Raw genomic sequence first — 23,044 nt, 5'->3', positions numbered from 1 at the left:
CAGTTTTATATACAATAGCCTTTGAAGATAATCTGCTTTCATTTAGCATACAGCTACAGCTTCAGTTTCAAATGCCAAGATCATGTTATCAAGCAATCAAGGTGCTGGACAGCAGCAGAACAATGTCTACATCCTGATTGGAGCACCCCACCCTTAAGACAACTCTAGCTAGCTCAGCAAGGGAGACTTTTGGGCAGCGGGTTGGGCAGTACTCCAGGTGAATTCGTATTCTGTCTGAAACACCCACCATCTGATACTCATGCTCAAAACTGGAAGACTGTGGGATGGGGCACCTGGTCAGGGAGACAGAATCACGACAGACCACTGCAGCTCCATCTCCCTGCCACTCCCCAGATTTCGACTGCTACCTCGCAGAGAACTGAGATAGGCAAAGCTGGGAGAGATTCTCTCTCTCTCTCTATCACACACACACACACACACACACACCACTATCTGCCTCTCTATCAGGTAGCAGGACCTCTCTTAGAGTACACAACTTCCCAATAAACATGATTTCCATCTTGTCTGGATTCAGTCCCATCCCAGTTGACTACAGATTCCAGACACTAATTCAGGGCAGAAATTACCTCTCCTAATCTCTGTCTGAGCACGCATATGTGTGTACATGCATAGGAACAGCTGTCCAGGTGCTCCCTCCCCTGGGAAGAGCTGGAAAAATGGGAGTTAGTAGCATGGGTGGGAAGCCATGAGAGAGGGGTGTTCCTGGAGGGAGAGCTAACAGGGGCAACTAACTTAATGGGATGTTATGCTCTAAGTCAGGGATGGGCAACACGCAGGCTGCAAATGGCCAGCCCTGGCCTTTTCTGCGGCTCCCACCATTGGCCCCGCTGGAGCTGTGCCACCTAATTTGCCACTGAAACCCAGGAGCAGGGAGGGGTGCGGCCCCGGGAGAGGGAATTGGCCCCCAGTTTTAAATTCTTATGTGCCCTGAGCCTCCAGCATGGGGGTGGGGCTAGAAAGCAAAACAAACTTTTGCGGCAGCACTCCATATGAACGGCTGGCAGAGTTTCCAGCCTTCTGTTCTAACTAGGACATCTAGTCCAAAGATACAGATGAGAAGGGACAGACAGAGACTGCAGCCAGCACAGCAGAGAGTGAGTTGCTGTTTTGCTGCAGCCTGCAGATGCCCTCAAGAAAGGGAGGGTGAAGTGATCATGCCCGTTCCAAACCTTCACACATATACAGCAGATGCACTGGCAGCCCAAGGCCCTGCATTCTTGTTGACACAGCCTGGCATGGGCAATTAGGCACTCCTCGTAATGGAATCAAGGACTCTGGCCCAGAAAGATAACAGACACCTTTGTTCCAATTCAAATCAAGCCACTTGTATACATTTAGATGTACGAATGAATGGAATGCTTCTAAAATGGTCGAATTAATCAGTTTCTCAATTAATCAGTTTCTCCGTAAAAGAAAAAAGGCATTACCTTAGGGCCAAACTACACTTTACACAGAGTTCCATGTAGGTCCCCCCTCCCCAACCCAGGGTTGGTTGGCTTTTTAATGAAAAGCAGCTGCTCGAGGCTGTAATTGAGAGCAACAGGAAGAGTGGGCAGGGTTTAACCCTGACCTTGCTAGCTTATTTTCCCACTGAGTCACCCACCCGAGCTGCTTTTCCCAGTGCAGAAGAAAATATGCAGGTCTTCATACTGTTTCACCCATGTGGAGAAGAGCAGCTTGAGCTGGGTGATGGAGCAAGCCAGAAGGGAAAAGGTTAACGATCCCCTTCACCACCAGCCCTTAACTCCACTCCTGACCGCAGCTTCCAGTAGCTGCTTTTTAATTTAGGTAAAAGCGTGGCGGGGGGGGGAGAGAGGGAGAGAGACATGGAGGAAAGGTGCATGGAACTCCACATAGTAAACAGATTGGCTTTCAGATATGGGCTAGGACACCCAGGCATTGTCTATACTAATTTTTTCTTCCAAAGGGCGATTACATGAAGTTTTTAAAGCTTGGTAAAAACTGACACATTGCTTTTCTATTCCCTTTCAAAAACATAGCCAGTGTTAATTCCATGCCAATTTAGACAACAAATAATTCTTTCATCTTCAATTGCAAGATGCCACAAATAACTCCTTGGTCATCCACATTCCTGAATGCATTTTGAGGAAGTAAATATTATTCCAGATTTGGCATTATAGCTTCCCCCTCCAAACTTGTAACCAGAGTTATATAAGTTAGCAAATACATGCTTGCATCTGTATTTACCGACATTAAAAATATTCAAAGATTTAAGGGAACAATCCATCTCTGAGCATGTAGAGCTGCGGATGTGTAGATGCATCACTGGAGGGACTAACGGAGCCTTCTCCCCTCTGTCCCCTCTGCACACCTACAAAGCTTTGAACTCAAATTCTCCATCGTGGCTGTGGGTTCAAGAGGGAGGGCTGCACAGGGAAACAGGAAGCAAGCTGGCTTCTCGTTCTGGGTATCAGCAGATATGTGGCAGTGCATGTACCCAAGAAGGGTGATCCTGCGGCACATGCAGGGATGGATCATACACCAAATTTTCAAAGAATGAAGGATGCCACCAAATGTGGGCTGACAGAGTGGGAGGCTTTAGCACCATGGTCAGCAACTTGTTTCACAGGAGGCCCACTTAAAGAGGAGGATGGAGAGGGTAACAGGCAATAGCTCCCTCACCCTGATTATCAAAGTGTATTGCTAGCGAGTCCCATTGCTACCATCACCAGGCCCTTTACAGACCTCTCTTGCTGCTAAGCTGGCAGAGTGTGCACGCGCGCATGCGTTTAACCCTCGGTCCTTCTGTTGTCGATCCTGATTTAGTATGTGTGCATCATGGCCCAAAAAGAGGAGAGAAGCTTCTACAGCTGCTGGTACACTCAGGATACTACCACACTTACTGGTTGAACTCGGGTATGGTGATTTGGAACAGATTCTGCAACAGGGAAGTGGTTTGGCAGCTATGGTAAAAAATAAAACTACAAAGCTTCATGTAAATTCAAGTGGTTCCACCCACATCTACAAATAACGTAAAGGTTCTTTTCAAAGAAATGGGGCAACAGAGGAGAACAGCAGGAGACAGGTAGGGAGATGGGGCTGAAATACAGTAAAAGGGGGTAAGCACAGAAAATGGCAGTAATGGGAGCATAGAGTGTTCCATGGCTTGACCACTGGAGTCTTTTCCCATTCCATTTTGCTCCAAATGTTCTCCAGACACTGTGCATGCAATATAGTTCTGTCTATGTACATAATGGGTAGACACCTGGGTTTAAAAAAAAAACATGTTGGGTTGGATCCAGATTTAAGCTGGATCAACTGTGTGGATGGAAGTGGGCTTCCCCACACCCTTCCCTCAGCAGCCCCTCCACCTCCCTGAAAATGCGACACAAAGCATCAGGAGACCCTGCTGAATGGGGTGAGCTGTGGTATGTGTGTGCGGGGGGGAATCCCCAAAAATCAGGTAGAGGAACTTTACCAAACAGAGCCCTCCCCCTTAAGGAAGGCAGAACCTGGACCTAACTCATAGAAAATTAGAAGGAGGAAGGAACAAGGAAAACGATCTTAGGATGCCAAATGTATTCAGGATGAAAAGCACTGCTTGAATGTCAGCCAGGTGGCTAGAAGATGGAAGGACTTAGCCAGGCCAAGATGGCCACAGGACCAAGGATGAAGATCTCTTCTGGATTTGATATACCATGCAAATCACATTTTGGTAGGGGGGGGGGGAAACAACACACACACACACAAAAATATGGCATACGTTCATCTGGAGTAATAGGGCAACAGCAAAATGCCAGCTTTTTTTTAATTGAATCAGGTTTCCTCTAAATCACCCTCAAGCTGAAAGCCCAGAATGTGAGGGCACAGTGAGTTTTGTTTTGCTTTTTGTTTGTATGCAGGAAAGAAATACATCAACTGATCTCCAAAGCAAAAGCCTGACTTTGCACTCTAAATAGTGCAAATAACTGGTAACTGCAAAAAAGGCTATCAACATAAATTAATGCAAAAGAATTCAACCCAAATTATTCTAGTGGGGGATCTGTCATCACTGCTGTAGAAATTCAAAAGACTTATCCAAAGCCCTGGAAAGCACATTTGGATAATGCAACAGTTTTCTGTCATGCTGCAAAGTTGCTTTCCCAGTGAACTTAATAGAAAGCGAACAGTTGGAAAAGCTCAACATACCATTTTTCTTTTCCCTCCCTCCCTCTCCTGAAATGGATATACTCTAGAAGGATTTATGACACTTAACATATGATAATCTTCAAGGCTTTGTTTTTTCCCTCACCCAAAGGTCTCTGAAGGTGTTCCAGATTGTTTCAATCAGTTGAATCTCATTTTTCAAGACATCTATGGATTTATTTATTTTTACATACACGAAAGTGAATGGGGACTGGAAAGTGAAAATGAAGGGGGATGGTATCTTTTCCCTTTCTGAGGCCTAATTTTTGTGAAGGTGCAGATAATTCTTCTTTCTTTCTGGGCATATCTACACTTTAGGTGAGAACTGTAGCTGAGGAGTTGTATTTTAACAGAGCCACCTGATTTCCCAGGATTGTGGGAGAGAAGATGCATTTGTTATAAAGTGGTATAAGACTGACATAAGCTTGTGGCATAAATATGCCCTTACTGATTCCTACTTTCTTCAGACAACTACAGTTCCCATTGCTTCTAGGATGGGAGTGATAATAATTAAAGCCACTGTGGTATTGCTGGGCAGTCAGGGGACCCCAGGTTCAAAACTTCATTAATCTATGAAGCGTACTGGGTGACCTTGGGCCAGTCAGTATCTCGCAGCCTATTCTACCCCACAGAATCTCTGCAAAGATATACATCACTCTGAGTTCTTTGGAGGAGGAGGATACAGATGTGATACATAAGATAATAGGGCTTGAAACGTTAACCAGCTTAACGTTTTAGTGAAGAAATTCAGTTAGGCCTGCAAAAAGTAGACTCTGGAGCTTCTTCCTGCTTACTACGCCTAAACTCCTTGAAAGAAAATAGCAAAGATTCTTGCTTCCAAAGGTCAGGGGCTGTCCATCACCTGAGGCAGAATGCCTGGGCAGCTGAGGGCTGCTGGGCAGATGGAATTATGAGTTTCCTTTTTAACACAGAGGTTTTTGACCTTTGCACTCCTCCATCAGAGGATTTCATTTGCCCCTAAGGTGTGAAGTTGAGAGTGAGGTAAGAAGACTGCAAACCCCTCCCTGCCCCCCCCCCCATAGCTCTCAGTTAAGGAGACCCATCTCCTAGGAATCCCTGTGCAAGAATATGATTCAACCAAAGCATCTATTCCTATAGGCCTAACTAGGTGGGAGCACACTTCCAACGGAGGCCAAGCTACAGTGGCTTTTAATTGGAAGGCTCCAATTCTATTCTAACCAGAATAATTTCATTCTCACTTTTAAGTATGGACATAGAATAGAAAATAGATACCTACCCTGCCAACTGTAAAGGGCTCACACACATGGAAAAAAATGGGAGCTTGCCCCTTCAGTGTAACTACTTTACCCTTTACGGGGATATTCTATTTTAAATTGCCCTTGTTTTATCATTTTTTTACTGGCATTTTGTATATTTACTTGTATTTTGTAAATCACTTGGAATATATTCCTACAGAACATTGATTAATAAATTTAGCAACAATAACAGCAGCAGCAGCAGCAAAAACTCAAAAGTGGGGCCTTAATCCCTTCCCATAGAAAACTAGAATGTCAGGGGGGCTAGGATCCTTCTCCCTGGTGTGCTAGATTTCTATGTTAAGGAATTATTATTACTATTATTTGTACACAGGAGCAATAAACGATGTGATTATATATGTACAGACTGAGGTGGAACAGTCCAGACACCAATTTACTACCTTATCTGCTGTCTGTGTGGAGAAGGCCTCTGACCTTAACTACCGATTAATTTTCTCCCAACCAGAAACTATGGATGCTAAAGCAGTTGCAGCATGCTTCAGTCATTACTTTTTTCCTACTCATCTCTTTACAATATGAGTAGCGGAGGAGAAAAAGGTGGGGTAGCCAAAGAAAAGGCTGACAGTAGTTTCCAAAGCCAGTCTACCCATAAAACAGGGAACATATATTCTTCCCTAACACTGCAGTTAAGAAGAGTAAACAAGGAACTTCTAGATATGCCCCATGAAGGCCTTTTTTTCGAAGCTGGTAAACAGATTTCCATTAAAAAAAGTAGGGTTGCCACCTTCTCAATTGGCCCTGCTGTAGTATCGTTAACAGCAACTTGATCTGTAGGAATGAATGGGTGAAGGTTTTCATCACATGGAAATAAATGTTATCACCTACTAAGCATTACTGACACTGCAAAAAGCATAGCAGCAGGATCAGCGGAAAAGTTGGCAGTACCACACTATACAGATGTCACCTTGAATCAAGTATTTCTTGCTCAGTCTAAAGATGAGGCAGACTTTCCAAGCAAGGACATTTAAATATGCAAGCACCCCTGCTTGAAGTAACCAATTAATACGTTTATATCCTGCCTTTTTTCCTCTTGCAAGGAACCCAAGGTGGCTCACATAGTCCTCGTCCTCCCCATTTTATCCTCACAACAACCTGGTGAGGTAGGCTAGGCTGAGAGTCAGCAACTGGCTCAAAGTCATCCAGTGAGCTTCGTAGCTGAGTGCGGGCTAGAATACAGATCTCCTGAGTCCCAGTCCAACACTCTAACCACTGCACCACACTGGCTCTGAATGACTGTGAAGAGAAGAGAGATGAGCACAGCCCAGTTCAAGAAAGCTCCCCAGATCATGTTTCCCTGCACCTGACCACTGGGCAATCCTTCCCATCCCCTTTCTAAGCTTCAAGAGGTGGGTTGCCTTTTGCAGCCAGATGTCATGGGACCACGGTCTTAGGCTGCAAAGCCTGCAGCTCCAAAACTGGCTAAGGCAGGAGGAAAAAAATCAACCCACATCACATTCTATAGCTTAGCATGATACCCAAGGGTCTAAATTCAAAGAAAAGTTTGACAGCAGAAGAACTTAAATCATGAAAACAAACAGAAGCTTCGGAATGAGAAGCTGAATTTTTGAAGTCTTGCTTTCCTTCACAAGAGCTTTTCCTTTTTTATTATTATCTTGGCATTTTATACCAAGTTCTGTTTCCTTCAAGGATTTTTAAATTATCATATTTTATCCCACCCTTCCTCCTAGGAGCTGTTGGTGAAATGCATGAAGATGATTCCATCTGTACCCTCACAACAACCCTGCAAGATACAGATTACGCTGAGAGGAGGGGCTACAGTTCAGTGGTGGAGCACCTGCTCTGCATGCAGAAGTCTCAGGTTCAATCCCTGGCATGCCTAGACATGGCTGGAAAAGGATCCTGCTGCTGCCTGTCAGTGTTGACAAGACTGGGCTAGATGGACCAATGCTCTGATTCAGTATAAGGCAGCTTCCTGTGTTCCTAGATATGTTTCCTTCCTATATGTTTCCTTCCTATGTTCCTATGTTCCTAGATATTGATTTAGTGCAGGGGTGTTGAACCTCTTTCAGCCTGAGGGCAAATTCCAATCTGGAGAAGCTCTCAGGGACCACATTCCAGTGGTGGACAGAGCTGAAGGCAAACAGGTTGGGCCCAAAGGCAAAATGGACAGGCCAAAAATCCCAACAAATGTTATCTTAAAGTTTACTGCCAGTAACTAAGCCTGACGAGAGGCATTTCTATTTTTTAGAATGGGGGAAAAGGCTGCACAAATGGTCAGGGGGAAGGGGGCAGAGCCAGGGGAAGGGGAAGAGCCATCTGGGGAATTCTGGAGGGCTGGGTTGGGATCCCGGGGCTGAGTTTCGGTACCCCTGGTTTAATGCAAGGGCATTCATGTCTTGCCAAAGCCCTGTTGTCTTGGCTGTGTAGCACACTGAGGAATCCACAATTAATTTTCATCCCTTTCTTTTTTTAAAAAAAAATTTCACACGTTGGCATCTCTACCTTAAAGGATTTTTAGCACACTTATTTTCACAGGTCCTGGAACCCTTGGAGAAAGAAAGTGAATTCTGCTCCTCAAAGCTCAGCAAGCAGTTTGCTGAAAACACCACACAGATGTTAAAGTGATGCCAAATACAGAAATGGCATGCCATCAATGTTGGGGAACACAGAGTGGTTTCTGTTCTGTTTTAAAGAGAGGAAAGGGAACATAACTATGAAGTTAGTGTTGCCACCCCACCCTGTAATTTAGAGGACATGGATTTCCCTTTAGAAAAAGGGCAATGAACAGCAATTTGGTGTTACAAGGGAAGATTCTTGGAACATTACTGAACAACTAAATTTTATTCTAGGCAACCCTGGATCTCACAGGTCTGGTCCACATGCTTACTAAGCTGTCCTATCCTGTTCCTAAGGAGGAGGAACAGGCAAAGTCACTCACCTCCCCTGCCCCACTCCACTATATAGATAATACAGTGTGTGGTTATTTGCACCATCTCTCACCCCCTTATTTAAGGAGAAGCAATCACACAAGCGGGACTTCTACATGGGGTTGTTAAATCACATACTCCTCACCTTCTTCTCCACCTCAGCAAGAGGATTGTCCAGCCGGATGGGTATGTGAACAGCCCCCATTTAACTGTAGGTTTGCAGTGCCCCTGTAAGTACAACTACCACCAAAACAAAAAGTTGCTCACAGTTCTGAGATGTTCACAACTCTAGTAGGTCTTTGTGTGAATACACCCACCCCTCAGCTCATCCATCTCTCCAGTGTGAACCTTCAGCATGCATCAGTTCCTCCCTACTCGAAAAGCTCAACACCAGTGGCAGATCTTCCCTGGCCCTCTCGCCCAAAGCCATCCTTTCCTAGGGAGGACCTGGCAGCAAAAGTGGTAGAGCGAGGGAGTGAAATGCTAAGGAGGGAGATCTGATTGGCCAACTAATACCTTGGGAGTTCATTATCTGTGCAAGACTATTGCATGCAGTAGAACGGAACACACAAAGACAGTCTTGTAGACTGAAATTATTTTGATATGAAGGGTGGGGAAAACCAATTAATTAAAAAGATGAATGATAGTTCAGTTTCATCCCAACATTCCACAGATCTGTGAAAAGGAGGTATCCATAGTCCATTTCTCAATTAAAACCTTTTAACAGATTCATACTGTGAAATATCAAATGGGGGCCCCTTCAACTGTGGTGTGTGTATGTGGGGGGGGAATCACATTTCATTCATGCATTATTAAAAAATAACTCACCCTGCTGGGACAGATTCCTGTCAGTGACTTCTGTTTTCCCATGGAATCCAGGGCTCTTCCCAAGTCCGCCCACGTCCATTTCAGGGCTGGCAAAGCCATTCAGCTGACTTGGGTCTCTGCTGATGGCATTGATACGGGTGGGGATAGGCTCAAACGTGGGATCCAGTTCCAGAATTAGCCGATTCAGCTGCTCAATTGACTGATCAATATCCAGAGTAGGGGAGGATGGCAAGCCCCCTGCATGGCTTCCTGGATTCAATCTCAGGTCAAGATCATTTGCACCCTTCTCGGAGACTAACCTCGATTTAGAAACCTCAGGCCCAGGGGCTTCTGCTACACTGTTGGAAGGTGGCATACTCCCAAGCCCCCTCTGTACAGCGTCCCTGCTGCTGGGTCCCCGGGCAGGGGTGTCCGGAACTCGGGCTTGGCTTTGCATGTTGCATGGGTTCTCCCCTGTACCAGGAACACCAACCCTGACTTCATTCTCTGGGGAGTAGACATACTGGTGAGCGATGACCATTTGCTGTTGGCGCACCCATGTCTGGGTGGAATAGCTACTGGGGCTGTAGGCCTGTGGCTGGGTGGAGACCGGAGGATTCCTCGACAGCTGCTGCGACTGCTTTGGCTCAGCACTGCCAAAGGGCCTCTCATAGATGGGGTCTACGCCAATTCCCAGATCTGGGGCCAGAGTGCTATGGTGCTCCTCCCCAGTGTTGCTCCCAAAGCCGTCCGACAGGAGGGAATTCTGACTGCTCTTATGGCAGCTGAAGTTCCCAAGGTGGTTGGAATGCTGCCCTTCAGAGGAAGACAAAGTCCCAATGCTGTCCACACTGTGGAGATCATGGCTGGGAATCTCATCATCCAGAATATCCGTTTCCCGGTCCTTGTGCTTGGCGTCTCCGTTCACGTGGACCTGGGCTGGCACTATGTGGCGAGTCCCACTGTACTTGCTTTGGGCATCGGTCATATCCTTGAGAGGACTGACCAGGTTCTCGAGGCCAAAGCCGCTAAGCAATCGGTCCAGCTCTTCCTTCTCCTGGGGGCTCAAGACTCTCTTTGTTCCGGGAGGGGGATGCTCTTCCGTCTTGTCTGTCCTTACAGAAGCTGTAGAGTGTCCTGAGTCACTGCTAACAGACAGGGTATGGTCACTGTGATCAGGGCTACTGGTTGATGCCCCTTGGGCTCCACTGGGAATGCTGGTATCAGAGGAGCTTTTCTTTCTCACTTTAGCATACAGACTGCCATCAATGGGGCCTTGGGTGTGCAACACTGTAAGGAAATACAGTTTGGATTGTGTAAGAAAAAGCAGAGTAGAATAGTTGTGGGTGGGGAGGGAGGGCGGGGGGGGGAGAAACTAAATACACTGAATATGGGCTGCAACAGCAGTGATATCATTAACAGTGACAATTAACTATATCGATCTTGATTATCTATATTAGTGCAATACCTTTCTTAGGCCAATCAGAAAATCAGAAAAAATGTGCAACCTTTTGAGGTCTCCAGATCTTCATCAGGCATGATGCTATAAAAAGCGCGGGGGGGGGGGGGAGAGATAAGGGAGATAAAAAATCTGATTTGATGGTGAAGTCACATCGTCTGTTTGTTCAGAGTCCCAAGATGGAATGGAGGAGGAGGGGTCTGCAGATATTCAAATTAGCTTGTGCAGGTCATGTGAGATTTATATGAAGGACTTGCTGCTGCCCCTAGGGCTGCTAGGACAACGAAAGCAAAAAACGTTGGAGCCTTAATTTTTGGAAATATAAAATTTTCAAAATTGTATGAGCATGGCATGAAAAAGGTGAAGGGGCTGAAAAAACACAATCCCCCCTCCACTTGATTAACACTAGCTTATTGTGGGGAAATAACAAAAGCTACATTTTTATACTGACTTCACAACCTACAATGCTATTTTTATTTTTATTATTGTACAAATGTATGCCACACTTTAAAAAAAAACAAACTTTTTTTCCCACAAGGCAGCATACACATACAATATTAAGTTAGCTGGAATATGAGAGATGTGTAGCAGCACACTCCCCCAAAGCAGAAACAAAGGAAATGATGTGTTGTCACAGGACCAGTATTCACTTTACACCATTCGCATCTGCCAGCTACCATGCTGACCAAGGGGAAGAGCCCCTCTAGAGCACGAATGTGTAGGAACTAGATCTCCAGATCTTTCATCATCCCTTTCAAGATACAACCAGCACAGAATATCAGATGTCTCTCTTCCTCCTCAGGGAAGTGGAGACACTGAAGGTAGCGAATTGTGTAAAAACGGGGGAGTTCCCCAAGTTCCCCCCACTGAACAAAAAGAAACCAGATCAAAGCAGGGTTGATCTCAATGCTGGGTAACATCTGAGGCAATGCATCTACACAGCAAGCTTAGATCAGTTTTATGCCAGCTTAATTGGCTTCCCCAGAAAATCCTGGGAATTGTAATTTGGTTCAGGAGTTGAGGGTCAAACCGGACATGATACTAATTGCATCTTGGAAGCACTTTAGGGTTGTTGTTGTTTTTATATTCTTAGCAGGCATTGGGGGCGAGATTTTCATCAGGATCAAGACACATGGGAAGGGGGTTTCCTCCCAGTCACAATCCCAATGAATATCATTCCCCCAGTTGCTATTAGCCACTGGGGGGGGGGAGCCCCCTTTGGTCCCAAAGGGAACTATTTTCCAGGGCTAATAGTATCTAGGGGGAAGGTTTTTGCTGGGATCACAACTGGGGAGGGTTAAACCTCCCCTCCCTGCACTCCCAATGAAAATCACCCCTTTGCACTAGCTACTGTTTTTATTTTAAGCCCCACCCCCAACGTGCTTCCAACTCAAGTGATGAATTCAGCATCACGTCTAGTGTTTCCCTGAAAATCCTCTGTTAAGGTAGTCCTCTTCAGACATTCAATAAAGCATGCTGTTTAAACATGCAAGGAGGGGCAATGCACCAGCCCCGCCCCTCCTTCCTCACTTTCATCACACTGAATGCATGGATGGTGATTGTCTGAAGCGGAGAGCCTCCTCTATCCATGGGGCTCTCCATGCCATCTGGAACGCTGATCATCCAAGCATTCTGGATTGCGTGGACACCTCCCTCGGAGAGACAGTTGCCCTCCACACATTCAGTGCGATGAGAGCAATGAAGGAGAGGAGCAGGGCTTCCCTTCCTCACATGTTTAAGCAGGACGCTTTATCGAATGCCCAAGGAGGGCTAGAGAAGACAGGCATTCTCAAGTGTGGTGGAAGCAGCATGAAGTTGAACACACATTCTCTGCTTTGCACAATCTCTAGAAAGGCCGTGGAATGTGGCAAACATGTGTCAACTGCTACTTCTACCACACTGTAGAGGTGAAGACAGATAGACATTCTAGATATCCTAAGCCGCCTTCACAGCACTACACTTCCCAGGGCAGTCTGGGGAAAAGGGATAATCACCAATCCATTTTAAGAGTGTAGTCAACCACCTTTCAAACAACGAAGCGGCACAGCCCTAATCAACACCATATTAAAATATTCCCAGATCTCCAGCACAATGCAGTGAGAGAAATATTCCCAGATCTCCAGCACAATGTGGAGACAATCTTAACCAAAGGACACCTTTGGCCTATTTTGACTGGGGAGGGTTGCCACAATTATAATGAGGGCACTTCCTAAGTTTTATTCTTTACTTTCTGAACATTTATTCCCCCTATGTTGTTCAAAAAGGACAATACAGAAACACTGAAGAAAGTAGAGCTAAAGTTGCAAAATAGTTGCAAAATAAACAAAGCTTCTCAGACCGTAGCTTTGGAACAGTACATAACTGATTTTGCATTGCAGACCCCTAATTTCTTCAAATTAAAAAGAAAGAAAAAGAACTGCAGTGATTTCAGGCATGGGCAACACTACCCACATATTTGGTCCCCTAATGATGCAATCCTAGGGTCCCTGGGAGAGCATGGTGAAACAAAACTGGAGAACATCCAAAATGATCCAGTGGAATATAGAGACAAAATCTCAGGATACTGAAAAGAAATACTGGATTCATCTTGGAGACTATCTTTTTCACAGATCTCTACAGGCATTTATAGAGGAAAAAAAACCTAACCCCTGAAGAAGTCCCATACTCAGGGATGAAATGAGTAGGGCTACTTCTTGGAATAAAACCATGTATATTGTTTCAGCATTCTGAGACTTCATCTCTTTATTCCTTGGGAGAGCGCCCAAGGGTCATAGCATTTTTCAGATTTCCCCTCCTGAAGCTGTAGACACTGCTATAACTTTGGAAGGGGGACTTTGAGATCCAATCCCTCCCCCCGCTGCCACCCCTGCCCCCGTGCAGCTGCTGTGGAAATAACTGTGGTGCCTGCTTTCTGAGGACACAAAAGTGACCTCGGATGACGTTGTACATGTCAAAAAGGAGGTGTCCTGGTGGGAGGGGAGAGGATCCATAGAACCCTATGCCCTTTCCAGGCCTGGCTCTGTTCCCAGCAGTGCAGCTCCCTCTAGAGGAAACATTTTAAAAAGGAGAACAGAGAGGCAAAAATGGCCTCTGTCACTCCTCCTGCCCTTCTGGTAACAGCCTGGCAAGGCACAGGAATCTTGGAAGCCTCCAAGATTGAAGCCTTCCCTCTAGCAGGCAGCAACCTGATAGGTACATTACCTTAACTGGTGTGCATGGAAGTTTTTGAATTAGCTCAGAAGCAACTAACCCCAAGGTTTGGTCTGGGGCATTTTTCATGCCTCTTGGCAGTGGGGTGGGGTAAGCATGTTACAAGTTTTTAACTCTCCACTCTGCCAAATAAACTTTATATTTTGCCTATAATGGGTGGCTTCTGTAACAATTCTGCAGCGCAAATACATACATAAGATATGTTTTTCCATATCGCCTGCCCAAAGATCATACCATAAACTACAACTTTCCAAGAACCTCGGATACAACTTACAACAATCCTCACCAACCGTTCCCAATGCTTTGGACTTCAGTTCCCATCAGGACCAGCCATCATGGCCAATGGTAAGGAATGCTGGGAGCTGCATCCAAAACATCTGGAGGGTATCACTTCTGAGTTAGTTTATGAGGCAAACCACTCCAACAAAACCATGTATATGACCATGGGAACCACTTCAGTCACTATCCCTTGGAAGCAAAATGTTATATCTTAAAACTATAATGGCAATATATATTTTTTCTTTTACAGTTTATTTTAGCTAACAAACAAAAAGAACTTTGAGGGGGTGGACAGATTTTCTGCAATATTTCAGAACATGGTATTGTACTTATTTCTTGATTAAGAATATGCACAACAATATAGAGAGGGGTACTTAATTCATAGATATTTCAGCTAGAACGTCATTTTAGTGGCCCACAGAGAATAGCTCTAAGACGACCACAAATCTGTTTTAAAGTATAAGCTTGGAAGCGGGGGGAGCAGTTGAAGAGAGAGAAAACATCAAACTTTGGCTACCCCCCTCAAATCAATTAGTTCCATATGTACTCATAAGAATCCACTGACTCACTCTACATGTATGCCATTTGTTTAAACACTATTATGTGCAGTCTTGAAATTAAGCACCTTAAGGTTTCATTCATTTCAGTGTGAGCGATGTAAGCTATCAGTTCTTCCACTGAAATAATGAGGCTTCAAATATTTTACCTTGGCTGGATTGTACCCCATTAAATTTATGTGGCATATATATTCTGGAAAACACAGCTAGATATGCTTTTCCCTTCTGTTAAAGAATATGGTTTTGTTTCAGCAGGATACATGGCTCATTGAACCGAAATTTTATATTAATCAGGAATTCCTGAGGAATCATGTTTGCTAAGCAACCGTTTTGACTCTGCTTTGCTCATGAGGAACTAAGTACATCAAGCTTGAGAACTAACAAATCTTTCCGTAATACAATGGGCAAAAATGAGCTTAGCTCCCTGTCATTAGACTGATCGCGCCATTTTTAGATGAGCTAACTTCTCATACCATCAAATGCACCGAGGTGGAACAGCCTGATACAGTTTCTTGAAAATGTCAGGGCCTTAATCAAAGATGTTTCAGGATGGGGGCGGGAATGAATTCTTCAGTTTGCATTTGCATATGAACACTTTTTGGTAGTGCAAATAGCTTCTGCAGGATCAGAACTGCAGAGGGTGAGGAGAGAAGTTAAACTCCTCCCCCCCCATGCACACCAAAATCCTTATCCCTGCCCCCACCTCCTGCCATTGCTATTTGCATGGAAGCTTTTCTCCCAATGCAAATAGCAGGATGGGTGATGGTGGGATTTTCATCAGGATGGGGGTGGGAGGTAGGGGAGAGATAAACTCCCCTTTCCTGCCTGCTGTGGTCCTGATCCCGCTGTCCCACCCTCTCAGCAGCAGCTATTTGCACTTCAAAAAACAAAAACCCTACACACATGAAATTCAATGGCACATCTAACTCTACACTTCGTTTGTCCCTAATGGGTTCAGCCAGGCTTCCCCAATTTGGTGCCCTCCAGTTGTGCTGACTGCAACTTCCATAACTTCCAGCCAGCATGGAAATTATGGGAGTTGTAGTCCAACACATCTGGAGGACACCAGGTGGGGGAAGGTGGGGTTAAGCTGAAGGCTTCACAGGAGAGGGAGGCTCTGAGTTCCAATATGAAGGGAAAGAGAGAATGGGCATCACATCAGCATCCAGCTTAGAACAAACAGCTACTTTCGTCAAGGCTCTGTGTTATATATACCATGCTCCAGAAGCTTGTGCTAAAGCCTGTACCTGCTTTTTTGCGAGAAGCCAAACCCACCGGTAAAACAAACAAATGAATCCCTAACTGTCCTTTCCACAGTTCATTCCAAAATAGTGGACTTCCTTGCCGAATTAGTTTGTGCTGGATGCCCAGCCAGAGCTTTTAGGGTTGCTATCTATCGATGCTACTCAAACCCATGATTATGTTTCCTGATCAAAGGGTGGAAAATCTGCCTCGTGGATTTGTTTACTACAGTAACCATAGTTACATGTAAATATTGTACTGCTTAAATGGAACAAAGATTTTCCATTTAAAGAAAAAACAAGATGTCAGCTATAGGGTAATCATTTTCTTTTGGTCAAACATTGCCTTTTAGTTGGTTTCCATGTCGACTTACTGGGGTCCTGTGGGAAGGGGAGGGGGTTAACCCTTTCCCCTCAAGCTGTTTTCCCAATCCTGCCTCAAACCTCCTATTTGCCCCGCTAGGGAGACCTTATGAATACAGGACAATTTTAAACAGTAAAGCATAATAGGGGAAAGGCTTACCACCACCTCTAGCATTCCTGAAACTCTCCCAGTTTAAAGTTTAAAGATATTGTGTGCAGTTGTACCCAAATAACACAGTGAAAATGACGTTCCATAAAGGAATGCAGAGCTGATGGGGACCGGAGAGGGTTAACTGGTAGCAGAGATTATAGAAAAGGTGAAGTTATGGAAAGACTGTGTTAAAGGAGTGAGTTTTGAGAAGGGACTTGGCTTGAGGGCCAGAGGCTATACCAGGCATAAGAAGCAGCATGCCATGAAAGCACAAAGAGCTGACTGCAAGAGCTGACAAAGAGACAAAAGGGAGAGTGGGGTAAGACACAAGCTGACATGGGGCAAGGTAGGAGGTACAAGGCTACAGGCAAAAGAACAGAGACCTTCGTCAGAGGCATGTGGCGACACAAAATCTACCAAAGGTACCATACATTGATTACATTTGCATCCTGCTCTTCTTCCAAGGAGCAAGGGCCAGCAGGCAAGGGGTTTCATCTTATTCTACACAAACCTGTGAGGTATGTTAAGTGGAGTGTGTGTAATTGACTGGATGTTGGATTCTTCCCCTTGTGTAATGCTGGATTTTTTTAGAAGTGAGAAACCAGGGCTGCTTCACTCACTGTGCTGGCAAGCCCTTGCTCATGGCTATGTTATGACCAGAGGTGGTGCTGCTTTCAAAGATTCCTATCCCATGCGCCAGCCCCTAATGGCCCTGGCAGCAATAACACTGGCAAGTAGCCACTGCACAAGATGGAGATCTGAGCATGCAGTCTTTTAAAGCACAATATCCCCCTGACATGTCCTATGTCCAGAAGCAGACTTCCCACCAGAAATTACCACCTGCTGGAGTCCACGATGAAACAAGCGCGCGCACACACACACACACACACTGCATTGGAGGCCTTTGGTCATGCAAACCAAACTGTGCTAAGCCTCCTCTATGTGCTATTTCCAGAACCTGGAACTCCTGGTTCTGGAAGTTTATTCCCCCAATATAAAACTTGGGTGAAGATTTCAGTTGGGGCAGAAGTCTGCCATATCCCTACCCAATACTCATGGCTGCAAATCATACTTCCAAAGCTCAACAAGCCAGTTATATAATACTCCATATGTGACAAACCAACAATATTTACAGATATACGGAGCAGGCAATAATCTCTTTACCTGATCTTTATAAGGAGCATTCCACTCAACTCGAGTCATTCAAATTATTTTGATTGAACCATAAGGAGCTTACATGCTTTCTCAGGAATCTATGCCCCCTTTTAACTACACTGTGCAATGAAGGACCTCATTCTACACAAAGCTCAGCGGTAGCCCAAAAATGCAAACAGCACTGCTGTTTAGAAGAATAAAAGTATGAATGGCTGGATTCTAGGAAAGCAAGGAAGGGGTTGTTTTCCAGCACCACTTTCAAGGGTATAGTGTTTCATTCTGCCTTTGGGTTTTTGGGAGAGGGTGGTGGGGTTTTTTGGACAGCTGTGTAACTGTCCCATTTTTGCAGACGGCTGTTTCCTTGGAAAAAATGAGAGCAAGGTTGAGCTTTGGAGTAAAATGAGGTATTTCAGCTGTTGAGAGTGCCAGTATATTTGCTAAGGTGATCACAGAGTGAAGCCTAGTGTCTTTCTCCCTGTTTGACTTTTGCCAGAAAAAGAAACTTCCTTTCCTTTTGCTTGGTGCCTGCAAATATTTAGTTTTATAGCTTTTGATTTGTGGCCAGGCTGAGACTGGCCTCTGGGGCTTTTAAAGATGTGGGCGGGTGATGCAAATGGCACAGACCGGGGCCTGAAGTATCTTCATAACAGAGACTTTCAAAGAGTGAGACTTGAGAAAAGGTACAAGGGGCAAAGTGCTAGGCAGGAAAAACACCAAACTTTTCCTACACCCTGTTTTCTTTAGCCTCACCTCTCCAGCAGAAGTGGGGGGAAAGTACCTTTGGCTCCTTGAATGGCCAACAGACCTGGCAAAATGTCAAACGAATGGGGATCACGTACAAATATGCTCTCAGTGTGGTGGCTGCATGTACGTTTTTATGTCTGCAGCCTAATGCACAGAAAGCAAATCTCATTAACAAAGACAGGGCCAAAACAAAGACATGGGGGGGGGGGGCAGAATGAAGACATACCAATTCAACTCCATTGCAAGATAGTTCTTCTCATGCTTCCTCTGCTGAACTTCATATAGCTGAATGTAGGCTCAAGAGAGAGAGCATACACACTTCTGTCTCTCAGCTTTTCTGACCTATCCCACAGCTATCTCCTTTCCAGCCATTCAATACTTGAGAAAGCACATTCAAAAAGGCAAGCCAGCTAGGTAAACTCGTGCATTGTAGGACCCAGCAATGACAGTTCTGACCCAGTTTTTCCAAAGAGCGGGGGGAGGCGGAAACACCTAACAAGTCTAATTCTCATAAATTGTACCAGTAGCTATCCCATTTAAAGTAGGAAGAGAGTCTAAGATATTGGGTGTCCCGTCCTCTCCACCCCACCCCCGCCCGCCTCTACAACTCCCCCCGTCCCCCGCTCGCACACACACAAATAAATCTTTACCTTCAGGCAAAGCTGTACAAGTCCAGAACTGCATTCCTTGCAAGGTTAAGTCTTTCGTTGTTGTTGTGTATGTCTTGCTTCCTGCCTTCTTAGCTGAACACAAACTCCAGTTCTTCACAAAGCATGCATGGCATGGCATGGCATGGCATGGCATCACACACACACACACACACACACACACACACACACCTCTAAACTAAAGAAAATAGTATCTTACCTTAAAAAAATTACAGAATTCCCACAACTTTGTGAAGCAGCAAAATCATTGGCTTGTTTTAAAATCAGCATAGCATTCTTCCAGCAAATACAGCACACGAAAGGAAAAAAGAAGCAGGTACTGAAAGCCCGGTAACAATTTTAGTTACTTCTCCATTCTTGCTGCAGCAGCTGCTGAAGGTAACACCACGCTTGCTGGAGAAGCATGAAGCTTTGGATTCAGTTAGAAAAAAGCCAGTGAAAATGTAAACATAAGGGAGGAGTCAGAGGGTGCAATCAGGTTCAATGAAATTTGAACCCTTGCAGCTAAGAAAGAGTGAAGCAGCCCTACTTAAGAAGGTAATTCAGGCTATAAACCATGTCTCTCACAGGGGTGCCCTTCCCTTCCCTTGCTCTACCGCTGCACCACCTTTACATTTTACTCAACTGATGCGGAGTCCACCAGGAGTTCAGCCTTGATTCTTGCCTCACTGAATGACACGATAATCTGAGTTTTGTATGACGTTCTCCCCAAATCCATTAAGCAAATATTTGTTCCCAACGCCAACATCTTCATTCAGCTCACACTCTGTGCATCCTCTGTATAGCAGGCTACACAAGATTTGTTCAGTCTTAGTCACGCTCAGATTTGTATTTGGCGGCAGCTGCTACCAGTGAACTCCACTGCTCCTTCTCCACTTGTCCACAAGCCTTCACTGTGAATTCTATGATCAACCATTTGAGGACACTCTCAGATGCCCAACACATCACTACCAAATTAGCGAAGCCATCAAGAAAGGACTACTGTTCCTGTATGTGAGAGAAAAGGTGGGGACTGCTTGGCCATGATCACCACAAAGACAATCGAAGAGTATTCACGGCAAGGAACAAAACCTTGATGCCTGCATTGTAAAATCCAGAATGCAAAGCTCTAGCACAGACTTCCCTGTCCTGGTGCCCTCCAGATGTTTTGGAAGACAACTCCCAGCATTCCTGACCATTGGCCATGGTGGCTGGGGCTCCTGGGAGTTGAAGTCCAAAACTTCTGGAGGGTACCAGGTTGGGCAAAGTTGCTCTAGTGCTTGGGAACGTACAAATTCTTGAAAAGAACTCATTTCATGGAGGGGAATGTGACCAGGGCATGGTAACAGTTCCATCGCCATTGTCACTGCTCCTTCCATGATCCTTTGCACTTCTGAGTAGAGAACAGGATGGTGGGTGTATGCATGCAGGTGACAACTCTCAGGGCACTCAGTTTGCATCAGGGCCTGTCAGTTACTCACCTTTTTATTTATCTTTATTTATTTCATTTATTTATGATATGTATATGCTGCCCTATAACAAAACGTTCTCAAGTGGCTCGCGTTGTCATCATCACCATCATCCCTTCAGAACTGACAGGAAAAGTCCTGAGAGCCTTATTTGATAGTTTCAGCAAGTCACAGCTCATTAGAAAGGGGACAAATTTGTAGGATTCCAGGAGAATCAGGATCAAGAAGAAAAATATTCATGAGGGTCAAGACAAAACCAGGATAGAGGGATTTGTATGGTAGCAAAGGAGGCAATTCCAAGAGTAGGGAGGTGCCAAATTGCCAAATCATGCCTAGAGCATCAGTATGGAGAGAAGAAGAAAAGTGAAAGGTAAGAAGCATGTTAAATACATAAGAAGGTACAGGAATCGACACCTCAGAAACAACCAGCCACAGAACGTGCTAGCTGATCAGCCTACAGTATTTATTAGAGCTGTCCATCTATTAGTTTATTAGAGCTGTTTGGATCTGGTGGCTTCAGAGAGAAGCCCACTTTGCCTCAAGAAGCACCAGAAATAGTCTAAAGGGGCCCAATTCTGCTGAGGCATCAGACTTCATCCAAATCTGATGCAGATTTATAACACAAGTGACCAATCAAGACCTGGGAGTGCTACGGGAAAATCAGACTGGCTGTTACTGGCTGTTTTTCCTGACTACCTTAAGAGTGTTCTGCCCAGCTAGCTCTGTGGGTTGCTGCAGGGTACTGTGGATCCATTAACCCAGTTCAAGCCCCATAAACATACTGATCCTAACTGAGAAGTTCTGGTTCTACCAGTCTAGTCTCAATTTCTCTCAATGACTTTGGGAAAGAACGCTAGTATTATCCTTGCAATAAGGAGTTCACCCTTCATGAGCACCACAAGGCCATCCATCAAAAGATGAATGTCAAGGGATGCTTGTCTTCTCTCCCTACACCTAAAGGCACTGAAATCTACCAGTCTGATCCTGTGCAGATTTAAATCTAAGCATGAAATCCTAAGTGTATTTGGAAGCAAGTGACAATGAAAATGATAGGACCTACTCAAAGATAAATGTGCGAGCTGCTTGTGGTAACTTCCAGCGGAATGACATTTTATTAAGAGGCATCAGTATGGCACACACATAGGCCCATTATACTAAATAGGCTTAAGTGGGGCTCCAGAGGGTTATTAATGCATTCTATTCACTCTTGAGGTGAAGAGGGCATGTAGGGGGAGCATGGCTGTTAAGTATGTGGTGATGCAAGGATTAGCAGAGCTTTAGCAAACACATACAAGGGAAGGCGAGAAAGGGCGTAGGTTTTCTACACCTCTATCAAATTGGACCAAGTCAAACATTCAGACATATAAGTACCTGGGTAAATGGTTCCACGAAGCTCTAAGCTGGACAGCACAGGAAAAATATGCCAAGGCTAAGGCTGAACGAAATGTGGGTGTGCTAACCTGGTTCTCTCTCATGAAGGGTGGGAAATTTTTACCAGCAGCCACCTGGGTTTTTAAAGCCAAAATTGTTTCTCAGGTCCTGTTTGGGACTCCAATCTGGTTTCCCTACTCTACGACTTCTCTTGAAGGAACTCAATCCTACTTCCTTAGGTTAATATTTGGTGTTCCCAGGTGTGTCGCTGGGGCCGCCCTCAATCTGAAGGCTGGGCTGAATTCCTTAAGAAGTTTGGCATGGATTCATTCTATCTACTTTTGGCTCCACTACTGCCTTGTGCTTGCTCCCAATTCCCTGGCTTCCAAGGTATTGTCAGACCCTTTTGAATCTCCTTGGATGAAAGCTGTGGTGCAAAAAGTCACCACAGTAGGTCTCTCACGCTCCTGTTTGTTATCCACGGACTTAGAAAGAGCCAAATCGATGGTTAAACAGTGACCATTGGACATAGACTATCAGGAGCTCCAAGGAGATGCATGGGGACAATATTCCCCTCAGTCATTGAGTCTACCAGGCCTCTCCTGAAAAGATGGAATGTCCAGCTTAGGATGGTAAATCATCCCCAAATATAAGAAGGCATTCTCCTTAGAAAGGCTTAAACATTCTCCCCTCCAAACTATTAAGAGGGCAGATTTAACAAAATTCCAATGAATAACAGATGCTCCCACTGTAACAACATCGAGGTGGAGTCCACCTTGCATATTTTATTCTACTCCAGTTATTATCATCAAGAGGCCAGAAAAAGACCTAATATATCCTATTATGCTGTTCTTCCCTGGTTGCCCTCTTGGGTCCCTTATGATTATTTTACTCCAGGGCACCAATAAGTCAATTACTGAACAAGTGGCTAAATTTCTGAATCTGGCTATTCTCTCCAGACCACTCGTGCTTGTCTGATTATTTCTTTTAAATGTACTGCTTCGTGTTCTTACAGGTTTTGTATCCTTCCATTTCTATTAATATGTGTTGTTCTTAACATGTGTGTATTTCGCATGTTGTACTAATGGTCTGTTGACTGTAAATAAAGACTAATTTGATTCGAAGTCAAACATTCAGAACAAGTAGCAAGAGAAGAAGCAATCCATCTCATTATTCCCTGCTGAAGCAGAGAGCTCTGGGACCTCCCAATGAGGGGACAGAATATAGATCTCTCAAAC

General features: G+C 44.9%; 1 protein-coding gene across 7 annotated transcripts in view; it reads right to left on the bottom strand.

Annotated features, from left to right (window-relative positions):
• TNS3 (tensin 3) overlaps positions 1 to 23,044 on the bottom strand; it is a 321,108-nt gene that overhangs the window by 72,867 nt on the left and 225,197 nt on the right. For all 7 annotated transcript variants that reach the window (XM_084857723.1, XM_084857721.1, XM_084857725.1 and 4 more), the window contains one exon: positions 9,182 to 10,450. In XM_084857723.1, the coding sequence (XP_084713849.1) occupies positions 9,182 to 10,450 (1,269 nt within the window). The remainder of the gene's footprint in view (positions 1 to 9,181; positions 10,451 to 23,044) is intronic.

The sequence above is a fragment of the Heloderma suspectum genome, chromosome 5 (assembly GCF_057233095.1).
Source record: "Heloderma suspectum isolate Gila_16-S chromosome 5, 16-S_ref, whole genome shotgun sequence".
In the NCBI taxonomy this organism is placed as follows: domain Eukaryota; kingdom Metazoa; phylum Chordata; class Lepidosauria; order Squamata; family Helodermatidae; genus Heloderma; species Heloderma suspectum.
This window is presented reverse-complemented; position numbering and strand designations above follow the sequence as displayed.